The 16,110-nt window shown below is 44.0% G+C and overlaps 1 protein-coding gene across 1 annotated transcript in view; it reads left to right on the plus strand.

Annotated features, from left to right (window-relative positions):
- Positions 1-16,110, plus strand: part of LOC140731126 (syntaxin-binding protein 1-like) — a 134,140-nt gene that overhangs the window by 113,985 nt on the left and 4,045 nt on the right. The window contains 1 exon segment of the mRNA XM_073052443.1: positions 11,768-11,922. Within this exon segment, the coding sequence (XP_072908544.1) occupies positions 11,768-11,922 (155 nt within the window).

The following is a 16,110-nucleotide window of genomic DNA, read 5'->3' on the forward strand; positions in this document are numbered from 1 at the left end:
ATGTATCGAGAGCACCCCGAGCAGCTGCATCACTGCCTGATTCGGGAATTGCATCATCTCGGATTGCAAGACCCTGCAGTGGATAGTGAGGTCAGCTGAGAAGATCATCGGGGTCTCTCTTCCCGCCATTACATTTATACCACACACTCCACCCGCAAAGCTATCAACATTGTGAATGACCCCACGCACCCCTCACACAAACTCTTCTCCCTCCTGCCATCTGGCAAAAGGTACCGAAGCATTCGGGCTCTCACGACCAGACTGTTCAACAGTTTCTTCCCCCAAGCCATCAGACTCCTCAATGCTCAGAGTCTAGACTGACATCTACATTATTTATTATTATATTGTAATTTGTCCTCTACTGTGCTTATTGTCTTGTTTATTAATTATTGTACCGCCCTGCACTATTTTATGTACTTTATGTAGTCCTGTACAGGTCTGTGGTCTAGTGCAGTTTTTATGTTGTTTTACGTAGTCTAGTGTAGCCTTGTGCTGTCTCACATAGTCTAGTGTAGTTTTGTGTTGTTTCATGTAGCACCAGGGTCCTGGAGGAACGCTGTTTCGTTTTTACTGTGTACTGTACCAGCAGTTTATGGTCGAAATGACAATAAACTTGACTTGACTTGACTTGATTTTAATGCAAGGAGTATTTTGGGTAAGGGTGAAGAACATAGAGAATGGACCAGTACACGGAACAACGATGTAGCTATTTCTGAAACTTGGTTGATAGATGGGTAGGAATGGGTGATTAGTGTACCAAGTTCTTGAAGTTTTAATAAAGATAGAGGAGAAAGTAAAAGAAAGGGAGGGGGAAGTTGCACTGCTAATCACAGACAATATCGCAGCTGGATTCAGGAGACTTTGATAGAATGCAAAACTGGGCTGAGAAGTGGCAGATGGAGTTCAACCCAGATAAGTCTGAGATGGTTCATTTTGGTAGGTCAAATATGATGGCAGAATATAGTATTAATGGTAAGACTCTTGGCAGTTTGGAGGATCAGAGGGATCTTGGGGTCCGAGTTCATAGGACGCTCAAAGCAGCTGCGCAGGTTGACTCTGTGGTTAAGAAGGCATACAGTGCATTGGCCTTCATCAATCGTGGCATTGAGTTTAAGAGTTGAGAGGTAATGTTGCAGCTATATAGGACCCTGGTCAGACCCCACTTGGAGTACTGTGCTCATTTCTGGTTACCTCACTATGGGAAGGACATGGAAACCATAGAAAGGGTGCAGAGGAGATTTACAAGGATGTTGCCTGGATTGGGGAGCATGCCTTATGAGAATAGTTTGAGTGAACTCGGCCTTTTCTCCTTGGAGCGACGGAGGATGAGAGGTGACCTGATGGAGATGTACAAGATAATGAAAGACAGTGATCATGTAGACAGTCAGAGACTTTTTCCCAGGGCTGGAATGGCTAGCATGAGAGGGCATAGTTTTAAGGTGTTTGGCAGTAGGTGCAATGTAGATGTCAGGGGTAAGTTTTTTACGTAGAGAATGGTGAGTGTGTGGAATGGGCTGCCTGCGGCAGTGGTGGAGGTGGAAAGGATAGCATCTTTTAAGAGACGAGGGTGGAGAATCTGTGTAATTTGTTGCCACAGACAGCTGTGGAGGCCATAAGACATAGGAGAATAGGGCCATTTGGCCCATTGAGTCTGCTCCACCATTCAATCATGGCTGATTCTTTTTTCCCGCTCCTCAGCCCCACTTCCTGGCCTTCTCCGTGTAGCCTTTGATGCCATGGCCAATCAAGAATCTATCATTATCTGCCTTAAATACACCCAATGACCTGGCCTCCACAGTTGCGTGGTTTCAAATTCCACAAATTCATCACCCTCTGGCTAAAGAAATTTTCCCACATCTCAGTTTTAAATGGACACTCCTCTATTCTGAGGCTTGCCCTCTTGTCCTAGGGAAACATCCTTTCCACATCTACTCTCTCTACCCCTTTCAATATTTGAAAGGTTTCAATGAGATCCCCTCCCATTCTTCTAAATTCCAGCGAAAACAGGCCCAAAGTCATCAAATGTTCCTCATATAATAACCCTTTCATTCCCAGAATCATCCTTGTGAACCTCCTCTGAACTCTCGCCAATACCAACACATCTTTTCTTAAATAAGGAGCCCAAAACTGTTCACAATATTCAAAGGGAGGCCTCACCAGTGCCTTGTAAAGTGTCAGCATCACATCCATGCTCGTATTCTAGACCTCTTGAAATGAGTGGTAACATTGCATTTGCCTTCCTCACTACTGACTCCACCTGCAAGTTAATCTTTAGGGTTAACTGCACAAGGACTCACAAGTCCTTTTGCATCTCAGATTTTTGGATTTTCTCCCTGTTTAGAAAATAGACTGCAGATTTATTTCTTCTACCAAAGTCCATTATCATGAATTTTCCAACATTGTATATAATTTGTCACTTTCTTGCCCATTCTACTAATCTGCCTAAGTCCTTCTGCAGCCTACCTGTTTCCTCAGCACTACCTGCCCTGCACCCATCTTTGTATCATCGGCAAACTTAGCAACAAAGCCATCTATTTCATCATCTAAATCATTTATATACAGTATAAAAAGAAACGGCCCAAATACCGACTGCTATGGAACACCACTAGTCACTGGCAGCCAACCAGTAAAGGATCCTTTTATTTCATTTGCTGCCTCCTACCAATCACCCAATGCTCTAACCATGCTAGAAACTTTCCTGGAATATCATGGGCTCTTACCTTGGTAAGCAATCTCATGAGTGGCACCTTGTCAAAGGCCTTCTGAAAATCTAAATATACAACATCCACTGCATTCCTTTATCTACCGTACTTGTAATCTCCTCAAAGAATTCCAACAAGTTTATCAGGCAAGATTTTCCCTCATGAAACCATGCTGTCTTTGTCCTATCTTGTCCTGTGTCACCATGTACCCCATAACCTCATCCTTAACAATTGACTCCAACATCTTCCCTACCGCTAAGGTCAGGCTAACTGGTCTATAATTTCCTTTCTGCTTCCTCCCTCCTTTCTTAATAAGTTGAGTGACATTTGCAATTTTCCAGTCCTCTGGAACCATTACAACGTCAAATGATTCTTGAAAGGTCGTTACCAATGCCTCCACAATCTTTACCGCGACATCTTTCAGAACCCAAGGATGCAGTTCATCTGGTCCATGTGACTTATGCACCTTTAGATCTTTCTGCTTTTTGAGTACCTTCTCCATTGTAGTGGTAACTGCACTCAATTTTGTTCCCTCACACCCTTCAACACCTGGCACACTGCTAGTGTCTTCTACAGTGAAAACTGATGCAAAATACTTCTTTAGTTCATCTGCCATCTCCTTGTCCCCCATTATTATTTCACTGGCCTCATTTTCTAGTGGTCCTATATCCACTCTCATCTCTTTTCTTTAAATATACTTGAAAATGCTTTTTCTATCCATCTTTGTATTGTTTGCTAGCTTGCTTTCATATTTCATCTTTTCCCTCCTAATGATTCTTTTAGTTGCTTTCTTTAGGTTTTTAAAAGCTTCCTAATCCTTTATCTTCCCACTAATTTTTGTTTTGTTGTATGCCCTTTCTTCTGCTTTTATATTAACTTTGACTTCCCTTATCAGCCATGGTCGTACTATTTTGCCATTTGAGTATTTCTTTGTTTTAGAAATACATAGAAAACCTACAGGACAATACAGGCCCTTCAGCCCACAAAGTTGTGCTGAACATGTCCCTACCTTAGAAATTACTAGGATTACCCATAGCCCATATTTTTCTAAGCTCCATGTACCTATCCAAAAGTCTCTTAAAAGACCCTATCGTATCCGCCTCCATCACCGTTGCCAGCAGCCCATTCCACTTACTCACCACTCTCTGTGTAAAAAACATACCCCTGACATCTCCTCTGTACCTATTTCCAAGCACCTTAAACCTGTGCCCTCTTGTGGCAGCCATTTCAGCCCTGGGAAAAAGCCTCTGACTATCCACACAATCAATGCCCCTCATCATCTTATACACCTCTATCAGGTCACCTCTCATCCTCCGTTGCTCCTAGAGGAACAGGCTGAGTTCACTCAACCAGTCTTCATAAGGCATGCTCCCCAATCCACGCAACATCCTTGTAAATCTCTTCTGTACCCTTTCTGTGGTTTCCACATCCTTCCTGTAGTGAGGCGACCAGAAATAATCACAGTACTCCAAGTGGGGCCTGCCCAGGGTCCTATATAGCTGCAACATCTATCCTGCACCCTCCTCATTTTTCCCAGAAACTCAAGCTATTTCTGCTCTGCTGCCATCTCCTTCCAATTTATTTTGCCTAACTCCTCTCTCATACCACTGTAATTTTCTTTTCTCCACTGAAATACTGCTACATCAGTCTTTACTTTCTCCCTATCAGATTTCAAGTTGAACTCACTTTGTGATCACTGTGTACTAAAGGTTCCTTTACCTTAAGCTCCCTAATAGACTCCAATTCATTACATAACACCCAATCCAGCATAGCTGATCTCCTAGCAGGCTCAACGACAAGCTGCTTTAAAAAGCCATCTCATAGGCATGCAACAAATTCATTCTCTTGAGAGCCATTAGCAACTGATTTTCCCAATCGACCTGCATGTTAAAATCTCCTATGACTATCATACATTGCCTTTTTGACACAGCTTTTCTATTTCCTGTTGTAATCTGTAGTCCACATCCCAGCTACTGTTGGGATACTTGTATATAACTGCCATCAGGGTCCTTTTACCCTTGCAGTTTCTTAACTCAACCCACAAGGATTCAACATCTTCCGATCCTATGTCACATCTTTCTAATGATTTGGTGTCATTCTTTACCAACAGAACCACACCAACCATCTGCTGACCTTCCTATCCCTCCAGTGCAATGTGTAACCATGGACATTCAGCTCCCAACTACAACCATCCTTCAGCCACAATTCAGTGATGGCCACAACATCATACCTGACGATCTGTAGAAGTGCAACGAGATCTTCCACCTTATTTCTCATACTCCGTGCATTGAGATCTAACATTTTGTAGTACTGTATTTGCTACCCTTATTGATTCTGCATCCCTAATGCGCTGATACTCACCCTGCTGGCTGCAGTTTTTTCCTATCATCTGACTGCACGTTATCTTTGCTCTTTTACCATCCGTCCTATTCTGAGTCCCTTCACTGCAGTTCCCATCCCTCTACCAAATTAGTTTAAACCCTTCCCAACAGTGTTAACAAACCTGCTCACAAGAATATTGGCCTCCTTCAGGTTCATGTGCAACTCATACCTTTTGAACAGGTCATACATCTCCCAGAAGAAATCCCAAAGTTCCAAGAACCTGAAGCCCTACCCCCTGCACCGGCTTCTCAGCCATGCATTTATTTGCCAAATCATCCTGTTTCTACTCTCACTGGTGGATGGATCAGGTAGCAATCCATAAATTATTGTCCTCAAGGTCCTGCTTCACAGCTATCTCTAAGTTCTGTCTTCAGGACCTCTTTGCTTTTCCTTCCTATACCATTGGTACCAATATGCACCAAGGCATCTGACTGCTTCTCCTCCCCTTCCCTTCCAAAATGCTCTGGATACAATCTGACCCTGGCACCTGGGAGGCAACATGCCATCCAGGTGTCGTATTCACATCCACAGAATCTCCTGTCTGTGCCTCAGACTGTTGTGTCCCCTATCACTGCTTCTCTCCTTTTCTCTTTCCGTTCTGCACCACGGACTCCTGCTCAATGCCAGTAAACCGGTCTCCATGGCATTCCCAAACAAGAGAAAATCTGCAGATGCTGGAAATCCAAGCAACACGTACAAAATGCTTTATGAACTCAGCAGGCCAGGCAGCATTTATGGAAAAAAGAACAGTCGACGTTTCAGGCCGAAACTCTCCAGCAGAACTCTTGACTGTGCTGTCGACTGTATTTTTTCCATAAATGCTGCCTGGCCTGTTGAATTACTCCAGCATTTTATATCTATAGAAAAGAGCTTAGTTGACGTTTTGGGCCAAGACCCTTCATCAGGACTGGAAAAAGAATATGAGGAGTCAGAGTAAGAAAGTGGAGGGAGGGGAGGAAGAACCACAACGTGATAGGTGAAACCGGAAGGGGCAGGGATGAAGTAAAGAGCTGAGAGGTTGAATTGTGAAAGAGGCACAGGGCGGAAAAAGGAGCGGACAGAAGGCCATGGAAGAAAGAAAAGTGAGAGGAGCACCAGAGGGAGGTGATAGGTGAGGAGATTAGGTAAGAGAAGAAAATGGGAATGGGGAATGGTGAAGGTGAGGAGGTTGGAAGTTCAGGAAATTGATGTTCATGCCATCAGTCTGGAGGCTACCCAGACAGAATATAAGGTGTTGCTCCTCCAACCTGAGTGTGGCCTCATTGTGACAGTGGAGGAAGCCATGGACTGACATGTCAGAATGGGGATGGGAAGTGGAATCAAAATGGGTGGCCACTGGGAGATCCGGCTTTTTCTGGCAAATAGAGCGTAGGTGCTCAGCAAAGCAGTCCCCCAATCCGCGTAGAGTCTCACCGATATATAGGAGGCCACACTGGATACAGTAGATGACCCCAACAGGTAAAGTGTTGCCTAGCCCTGTGTTTTTGTTCGCTATGATACACACCAGCATCCCCTTAGGTCCCCTTACGATAGCCCATAATCGCGTTTTGGAACAGGGAGAAAAGGCTTTTTATCATAGATTAGAGTAGTTAACATGAACATATTTTGGTAGATCATCTTAAACCGGCCCAGCAAGCTTTGGGAGTATTCTGCTGCAATGTCCTTGACATCACAACATGACCATGAGTGTGCCAATGCACCTCAGGATGAGGCAGAGGCACCCGCTGTTCCTCCACCTATGGAACACAGGACCCAAGCTGGGTGGCTGTTCCGAGCTCCAGACAGGCTCAGAATGCCAGTTTTAGTGAATTCTGAGGGGGGGGGGGGGAGCTGTACAGCGTATCGTAATTGGGAGAAATGTACATAATTCACAGCCAATGACATTGAGTTGGGTTTTGCTCTAAGAGGCTGGTCTGATGTGATGACATCTTTAAGCAGAGTTTTAGTGTACTTTTGGGGATGTATGTTTTGGAGTTCAATAAAATATATTTACATTTCATTAAACATAAACCACCTCACTTCATCTACAAGTGCATTGTTGTGTAGATCAGTAGAGTTAACATTTGCACAGCATTGGGTCAGTGCAAAGTTGGCATAGATCTGAAGAGTTAATGTACAATACAGTGTGGGGTTAGTGTACAGTCATCATTGAACTGCAGAGTTAATGTACATACTGTACGTGAGGTCAGTGTCCAGTTGGCATAGATGTGCAGAGCTGAAGTACAATATAGCGTTGGGGTCAGTGTATGGTCAGTGTAGATCTGTAGAGTTAATGTACAGTACAGTGTGGGGTTAGTGTACAATCGGGTGGATCTTTAGACTGAAACTGTGAGCACACACATGGACCCAAATACTTGCACTAACGGCACTTTCTGCATTACTGTGATATTCTGGTGCTGCTGCAACTTATTTTCTGCTACTTATCTATTTAATACTGTTTTTCTATTACGGTCTTGTTTTCATCTACCGCTTTGTTTAATTGCCTGAGAGGAAGCCAAACAGTTTCATTGTATCTATGCATAATGAGAATAAAGATCATTCATTCATTCATTCAGAGTAAAAATGTAGGGTCAGTGTACAGTCGGTGTAGATCTGTAGAGTTAATGTACAGTACAGTGTGGGGTTAGTGTACAATCGAGTAGATCTTTAGACAGTAAACACATAGGATCAGTGTACAGTCGGTGTAGATCTGTAGAGTTAATGTACAGTACAGTGTGGGGTTAGTGTACAATCGAGTAGATCTTTAGACAGTAAACACATAGGGTCAGTGTACAGTCAATCTGTAGAGTTAATGTACAGTAGGATTAATGTATGATGCACAGGAGAGTCTAATATATGCTGAAGTCTTTGCAAAGAGTTCTAATGTACAGTGGTTGATGCACAGTGGATCAATATACAGTGCAGTTAATGTCCAATTAAACAGAAGATTCTGAAAACTCATCAGGTCAGGCAGCATATGTGGATAGAGAGACAGGTTCAGTGTTTCAAGGCTGAATCTCTTAATCAGAACTGGAACAGACAAACACGAGAAAATCTGCAGACGCTGGAAATCCAAGCAACACACACAAAATGCTGGAGGAACTCAGCAGGCCAGGCAGCGTCTATGGAAAAAAGTAAACAATCAATGTTTTGGGCAGAGACCCTTCATCAGGGCTGGAGAAAAACATGAAGTCAGAGTAAGAAGGTGGGGAGGGGGGGGGGGAAGAAATACAAGGCAGTAGGTTATAGGTGAAACAAGAAGGTGCGGAAGGGTGAAGTAAAGAGCTGAGAAGTTGATTGGTGAAAGAGATAAAGGGCTGGAGAGGGGGAATCAGAGAGGAGAGGACAGAAAGCCATGGAAGAAAGAGAAGGGAGAGGAGCAGAGGGAGATAATAGACAAGTAAGATGATAAGGTGAGAGAGGGAAATGGGAATGGGAAATGGTGAAAGAGGGAGGCATTACCAAAAGTTCGAGAAATCGATGTTCATGCCATCAAGTTGGAGGCTACTCAGATGGAATATTAAGGTGATGCTTCTCCGACTTGTGTGTGGCCTCATCACGGCAGTAGAGGAGGCCATGGACTGACAAGTTGGAATGGAAATGGGAAGTGGAATTAAAATAGGTGGCTACTGGGAGATCCTGCTTTTTCTGGTGGATGGAGCATAGGTACTTGGAGAAGTGGTCTCCCAATCTATGTTGGGCCTCACCGCTATACAGGAGGCCACACCAGGAGCACTGAAACAGTAGATGATCAAACAGACTCAGAGGTGAAGTGTTGCCTCACCTGGAAGGACTGTTTGGGGCCCTGAGTAGTAGTGAGTGAGGAGATGTAGGGGCACATCCCTCCCACATCTCCCTCCTGGCAGTTATCCTTGCAAGTGGCTGTCCCACCCTACCGATCTTAGCTTTGCAAATGGATGCCTCGCCCCTCTGATCTCCCTCCTGGAACTTATCCTTTCATGTGGTATTTGTCCCTCCTCACTGATCTCCCTGCCCACAGTGCTATCATCTGAACTCCCAAGTTACATTTGTTCCCACTGTAGAGTAATAGTGTTGGAGTGAAATGGGTTCTTGGGTTTCCCTGCCGCCCTCTCTCTTCATGGTGGCCACCCATTTCTTCTCTGAATACCTTATATAAAACCATGTCCCCCACGTCACTTTGTGTTGTGGAGTGAAAGTTTGCACAGTGTAATTTTGTTTAGGTGTGGTAGCCATTGAACGTGGACTTGACGATGAGAGCTTGTTGCCGTGTCGGTGCATGGTGAGGTTCATATACTGCAGAGTTACTGTACAGTTGTATTATTGGATATTGGCATTGCACTGGAGATGTGGGTGTTAGCACAACAAAGGAATGTGAAATACTATTAATAGTAAAGTGTTGTTTGTGATGTTGTTTGTTGGCTAATACTCAGTGACAGAATCTCTGACAAATGATGGCTTGCCAGTCTGCAGCTTTCCTTTACCGTTTTACTCAAGTGTCTGACTGGATTCTGACTGCAAGCAGCACTGGGCAACACAGTCTGTTAAATCTGTGTCACTGCGACTCAGTCTTGCCTACCAGTACCCCTACATTCCTTCGGTTTCTGAGAATCTATCAGTCCCTTCCTTAAATATACACACCATCTCAGCAGCTACCTCCCTTTGCAGAAACTATTCCAAGTATTCATAACTTCCTGAGGAAGCAGATTCTGATACTTTTAGTTCTGACCTGCAGACTCCAGTTGAAGCAGCAAAGTCCCAGAGTTTGGACTTGATGAAACCTATGACTTGTGAAGGATGGAGGCAAGGTTGACATGTTATTTTGAAGGGTGATGTTAGTGATATTTCCTGGCATGGATTGGACTGGGTAAGGGTTAGGGCGAGGTTGACCTGTTATTTTGATATTGGTGATATTTCCCAGCATGGGGTGGACTGGGTAAGGGTTAGGGCAAGGTTGACCTGTTATTTTGATATTGGTGATATTTCCCGGCATGGGGTGGACTGGGTAAGGGTTAGGGCGAGGTTGACCTGTTATTTTGATATTGGTGATATTTCCCGGCATGGGGTGGATTGGGTAAGGGTTAGGGCGAGGTTGACCTGTTATTTTGATATTGGTGATATTTCCCGGCATGGGGTGGACTGGGTAAGGGTTAGGGCGAGGTTGACCTGTTATTTTGATATTGGTGATATATTGGTGATATTTCCCGGCATGGGGTGGACTGGGTAAGGGTTAGGGCGAGGTTGACCTGTTATTTTGATATTGGTGATATTTCCTGGCATGGATTGGACTGGGTAAGGGTTAGGGCGAGGTTGACCTGTTATTTTGATATTGGTGATATTTCCCGGCATGGATTGGACTGGGTAAGGGTTAGGGCGAGGTTGACCTGTTATTTTGAAGGGTTACATTTGTGATATTTCCCGGTATGGGATGGACTGAGTAAGGGTTAGGGCAAGATTAACTCGTTACTTGATACTGGTGATAAGTTGGAGATATTTCCTGGCATGGGGCGGACTGATGAAGCTGTCATACGTTTATTGCCGACACTTTATCAAGTAAAAGTGTCGACGAGGAAAATGATACAATCATTTCTGGCAAATGATTCAATTCATGATTATTTTCTTCCAATGTGATTTGTCGATATTTCTGTCAATCTACTTTAAGCTGTGATTTAGCTCTCCCTGAGGGACAATTTGGTGAAAGAACATGGCACAGCACAGTACAGGCCTTTTGGCTTATTTCAAGATCAATCTAACCCTTCCCTCCTACACAGCCCTGGATTTTTCTATCATCCATGTGCCTATCTAAGATTCATTTAATTGTCCCTAATTTATCTGCTTCAACCACCACCCCTAGCTGAGGTCTAGGCACTTAATCACTCTCTGTGTAAAACAAAACTTCCTTTGTCATCTCCTCTAAACTTTCCTCCGCTCACATTAAAAGGGTGTCCTCTGTTATTGGTTATTGCTGCCCTGGAAAAAAAGGTGCTGTCTGTCCATTCTATCCATGCTTATTATCACCTTGTATATCTCTATCAAATCTGTCATTTCTCATCCTCCTTCAATCCAAAGAGAAAAGCCCTCACTCACTGAACGTACCCTCATCAGGCAGTATCCTCTGCACCCTCTCTAAAGCTTCCGCATTCTGAGATGGCCAGAACTGAACACAATGCTCCAAGTGTGTCGAACCAGAGTTTTATAGAGTGGCAACATTACCTCGTAGCTCTTGAACTCAACCCAGTGTCATGTAGGTCAGCCGTTGCAGGGTATCCCACTGCCTGTACCTGAACTGGCACAGAATAAAATTAAATAAAGAAAGAAATAGCTACCATTGCTCACATTTGCTTCCTTTCCCTTCCCCAAGTCCCACTCCTTGTAGATGGCACAAAATGTGTGATGCACTCTCTGTCTAGTGGAGAAAGAACCACAAGTAGAAAAGAGGAGATGAGGAAAGAGGAGGGAGAGCAGTGGAGGGGGTTGGAGAGAGGGGAAGGACCAATGGTCTGGGTGGAAATTGGGTAAATTTTCTCCGGTGAATAATTCCAAAGCAGGAACTCTGAAAGTGAAAGCATCTTATGTTTATTATATATAATGTTCCATGCAATGTGGTCCTGTTGATGGTCTGTTATTGGGAGAGATTTATAGAATTAATCTCCACGGTGCAGCTTGTGTCTGTAGATTCTAGAGAATCATCCTGATTGTTGATGTTTCTGCGACATTTTGTGCAGTGCCCGATATGGTCACTGGCATAAGAATAAAACTCCGGGAGAGTACAGGACAGGACCCCGGCTCATCATCTTCATTATCGGAGGGACTTCGTGCTCGGAGATGCGGTGTGCTTATGAGGTGACACAGGCCAATGGCAAGTGGGAAGTGCTAATAGGTAAGTATTAAGAAGAATCAGCCAGCAGTTTATTCACGGTGGTAAGTCAGCTTGCGTGCATTTACTTCAGATTTTTGCTTCGTTTGATGAAATTAACATCACTTGATTTTATTTTGCTTTGTGGCGTGTTTCATCTATTTGATAGTGGAACAACTTCATGCTGAGTGTCAACTGCTTGTACTTTGTTGCACTGCCCTCTGGAAAGCCAATTTCTGAGTTCTTCATTATTGGTGCTGGTTTATGCTTGCTGTGTTTTGACCTGTTTTCCTTCAGCCATGATTATTTTCCCCTTTCTCTCATGGTGGTTGTTTTCTGCCATTGTAAATGCTTGTTTGAGTCCTTCCCTGCATCCAGGTTGCCCTCACTGAACCTCAGCTTCAGAGTGTGAGGTTATCCAACAGGGCAGAGTTGCTTCAACTTCACCTGGTATCTCCAGCTGGGAAGAGGCTCAAATTCTATGCAAGTGTGCATGTACCAATCCTAACAGCAACGCAGGGAAGTTAATATGGACAGACATTAGCTCGTTATAAGGGTGTTAGCTGGCATCTGTTCTCTCACAGGTTCTACCCACACTATAACTCCAGCACAGTTTCTCATGGACTTGAGGCACCCGAACTTCAGGGAGTCCTCTAGGGTTACCTTTGAGGATCAGGCTCCTAAACAGGAGTGAAAATTACCAATGAAAAGTAAAGCCTCTAAAAAGAAACTCTTCTCTTTCCAAGGGTTTTCTTTGTTTACTGAAACTTCTCTTTCATAACTGCATTCGTAAAAATCTTTTTGATTAATGAACTTGTAACAATGTAAACAGAATCTTTCATATGTTAGAAGTACGTTGATAAAAAATTATCCATCATTTGAAAAATGCTTACACAGTTTACCAATCAGACTTTTCTGCTTAACCCTTTGGGTACTGTTAAGATTTTTTCCCAAACACTTATTTTGCACACAAAATATAAACTTTGGTCACATATATTCAGCCTTTTAAATGCAAAATTAAGTGGTTAAGAGACTACGCCTGGAGAGAAATATACTACCATTCTGAACATAAAAATCAGAAATGCCGTTATTACTGCAAATGGTTAACACAAGTTCTTTATTTAAAAAGATCTTCCTTATAGTTAAAAAATTATAATTAATTAAAAAGTATTGTTTCTAGCTTTTAAAACCTTTGGTTAGACCTGTGAATTGAGCAGTGATTAAACATGCAATATTTCAATGTTAGTGTTGTCGTGATGAGCACTTCCTGTAATTTTGTATCATAACCTTACAGCCAGTTGCCTAGAGATTGGAAACCATAAAATACATTTTGCACACTAATGATTGTGGAGGCATTATATCAAGGCCCAGGCAATTCCCTGTGAAATTGTGTTAGCAGGGATACATATCAAATGAAGTCATTTCCACCCTTAAAAGCAGAACTTTGAGCTTTTAGGTGCAACATACACAGTAAAACTTAGAGCACACTTTACGCTTTGTTATTGTACATGGTATATAATGGAACTCTGTTCTGACATCAGTGGATTCGAGTGGGCAGCTTCTGCAGTGACTGCATGCAATTCAGGCACTGTACAAAGAGTGCTTAGAATAACAGTAAACATGCTTCTCAACATCTAGTTGCTAAAATGCTCAGTCCATGAACGACTCAGTGGTGACACTGCTTTTAGGGTGTTTGTGTGTGTGTTTATAGTTTGTGTGTCCATGTGTGTATGTCTGAGTGTTTCTGTGTGTTGTGTGTGTGTGTGTGTGTGTGTGTGTGTGTGTGTGTGTGTGTGTGTGTGTGTGTGTGTGTGTGTGTGTGTGTGTGTGTGTGTTAGTTTGAGTGTTTCTGTGTGTGTCTGTGTCTGTGTACGTTTGAGAGTTTCTGTGTGTGTGTGTGTGTGTCTGTGTACGTTTGAGTGTTTCTGTGTGTTGTGTGTGTGTGTCTGTGTACGTTTGAGTGTATCTGTGTGTGTGTGTGTGTGTGTGTGTGTACGTTTGAGTGTTTCTGTGTGTTGTGTGTGTCTGTACGTTTGAGAGTTTCTGTGTGTGTGTGTGTGTCTGTGTACGTTTGAGTGTTTCTGTGTGTTGTGTGTGTCTGTGTACGTTTGAGAGTTTCTGTGTGTGTGTGTGTGTGTGTCTGTGTACGTTTGAGTGTTTCTGTGTGTTGTGTGTGTGTTTGAGTGTGTGTGTGTGTGTGTGTGTGTGTACGTTGGAGTGTTTCTGTGTGTTCATGCATGTGCCAGTGTGAGTGTGTGTGTTAATGGAGCGTGTCATTTGTAGCGTGCACTTTTATGTATCATCAGGAACATGAATCTTCTTTCAGTTTGTCTCCATGGTTCAGGGATGCTGATTGTGGTCACACAGAGAGCCAGGCTCTTTGTACAGTCAAACTACTGGGTCACATGGACCTGGCTAAGAGTGTCTCCGTTCTAATGCCTGACTGAGCCACCAGCATCCAGTTGCCCTATTGGGTAAATCTAATGCCTGACTGAGCCACCAGCATCCAGTTGCCCTATTGGGTAAATCTGGAGCTCCCTGCCCTCCCCTCACAGCCTGATGGTCCTACATGGCATCCATCACATCCATTGCTGCTGATGCCTACAGCAGGTATTGTGCTCATGAGGATTGGTGTCCTAATTAGGTCATATTTAAAACCAATTTTAAAGTTAAACTGTTTAAAAAGCTAATATTTATCCATGATTAGCACTGCAATTGCAGTATATTTGTATGCTGCAGCCTTTTTAAAAACTGAAAGACAGTCTGTGCCAGTGAGGGCTGGTGACCCTCCAGTGAGGGTTGATGCCCCTCCATTGAGTGTTAATGCCAGTGAGGGTTCGTGCCACTCCAGTGAGGGTTTGTATCAATGGTGGGGGGGCCTTGTGTTCCTCTGGTGGGGGCTGGTGCCAGTGAGGTTAGTGCCCCTCCAGTGAAGGTAGGTGCCAGTGAGGGTTAATGCCCCTTCAACAGAGGGTTGATCCTCCCACAGTGAAGGATGATGCCTCGCTTGGTGAGAGTTACTGCCCCTCTGATGAGGGTTACTGCCCCTCTGGTAAGGGTTAGAAACAGTGAGGGTTAGTGCCCCTCCAGAGAAGGTTGATGACTTAGAGGGTTAGTGCCCTTCCAATGAGGATTAGTGTACCTCCAGTGACAGTTGGTGCCAACGAGGAATGATGCCCCCCGGTGAGGGTTAATGCCCCTCTGGTTAGGGTTGGTGCCAGTGAGGGCTGGTACTGCTCCAGAGGAGGTTAGAAATATACAAACTTAGAAAATCTACAGCGTAACACAGGCCTTCGGCCCACAAAGTTGTGCCAAACATGTCCCTACCTTAGAAATTACTAGGCTTACCCATAGCCCTCTATTTTTCTAAGCTCCATGTACCTATCCAAAAGTCTCTTAAAATACCCTATCATATCCGCCTCCACCATGGTTACTGGCAGCCCATTCCATGCACTCATCACTCTCTGAGTAAAACACTTACCCCTGACATCTCCTCTGTACCTACTCCCCAGTACCTTAAACCTGTGTCCTCTTGTGGCAACAATTTCAGCCCTGGGAAAAAGCCTCCAACTATCCACACGATCAATGCCTCTCATCATCTCATACACCTCTATCAGGTCACCTCTCATCCTTCGTCACTCCAAGGCGAAAAGGCCGAGTTCACTCAACCTATTCTCATAAGGCATGCTCCCCATTCGAGGCAACATCCTTGTAAATCTCCTCTGCACCCTTTCTATGGCTTCCACATCCTTCCTGTAGTGAGGCGACCAGAACTGAGCACAGTACTCTAAGTGGGGTCTGACCAGGGTCCTATATAGCTGCAACATTACCTCTCGGCTCCTAAATTCAACTCCATGATTGATGAAGGCCAATACACCGTACGCCTTCTTAACCACAGAGTCAGCCTGCGCAGCTGCTTTGAGCATCCTATGGACTCAGACCCCAAGATCCCTCTGATCCTCCACACTGCCAAGAGTCTTACCATTAATACTACATTCTGCCATCATATTTGACCTACCAAAATGAACCACTTCACACTTATCTGGATTGAACTCCATCTGCCACTTCTCAGCCCAGTTTTGCATCCCATCAATGTCCCACTGTAACCTCTGACGGCCTTCCACACTATCCACAACACCCCCAACCTTTGTGTCATCAGCATACCTACTATCCCATCCCTCCACTTCCTTATCCAGGTCATTTATAAAAATC

This window comes from Hemitrygon akajei, chromosome 7 (genome assembly GCF_048418815.1).
Source record: "Hemitrygon akajei chromosome 7, sHemAka1.3, whole genome shotgun sequence".
NCBI lineage: Eukaryota > Metazoa > Chordata > Chondrichthyes > Myliobatiformes > Dasyatidae > Hemitrygon > Hemitrygon akajei.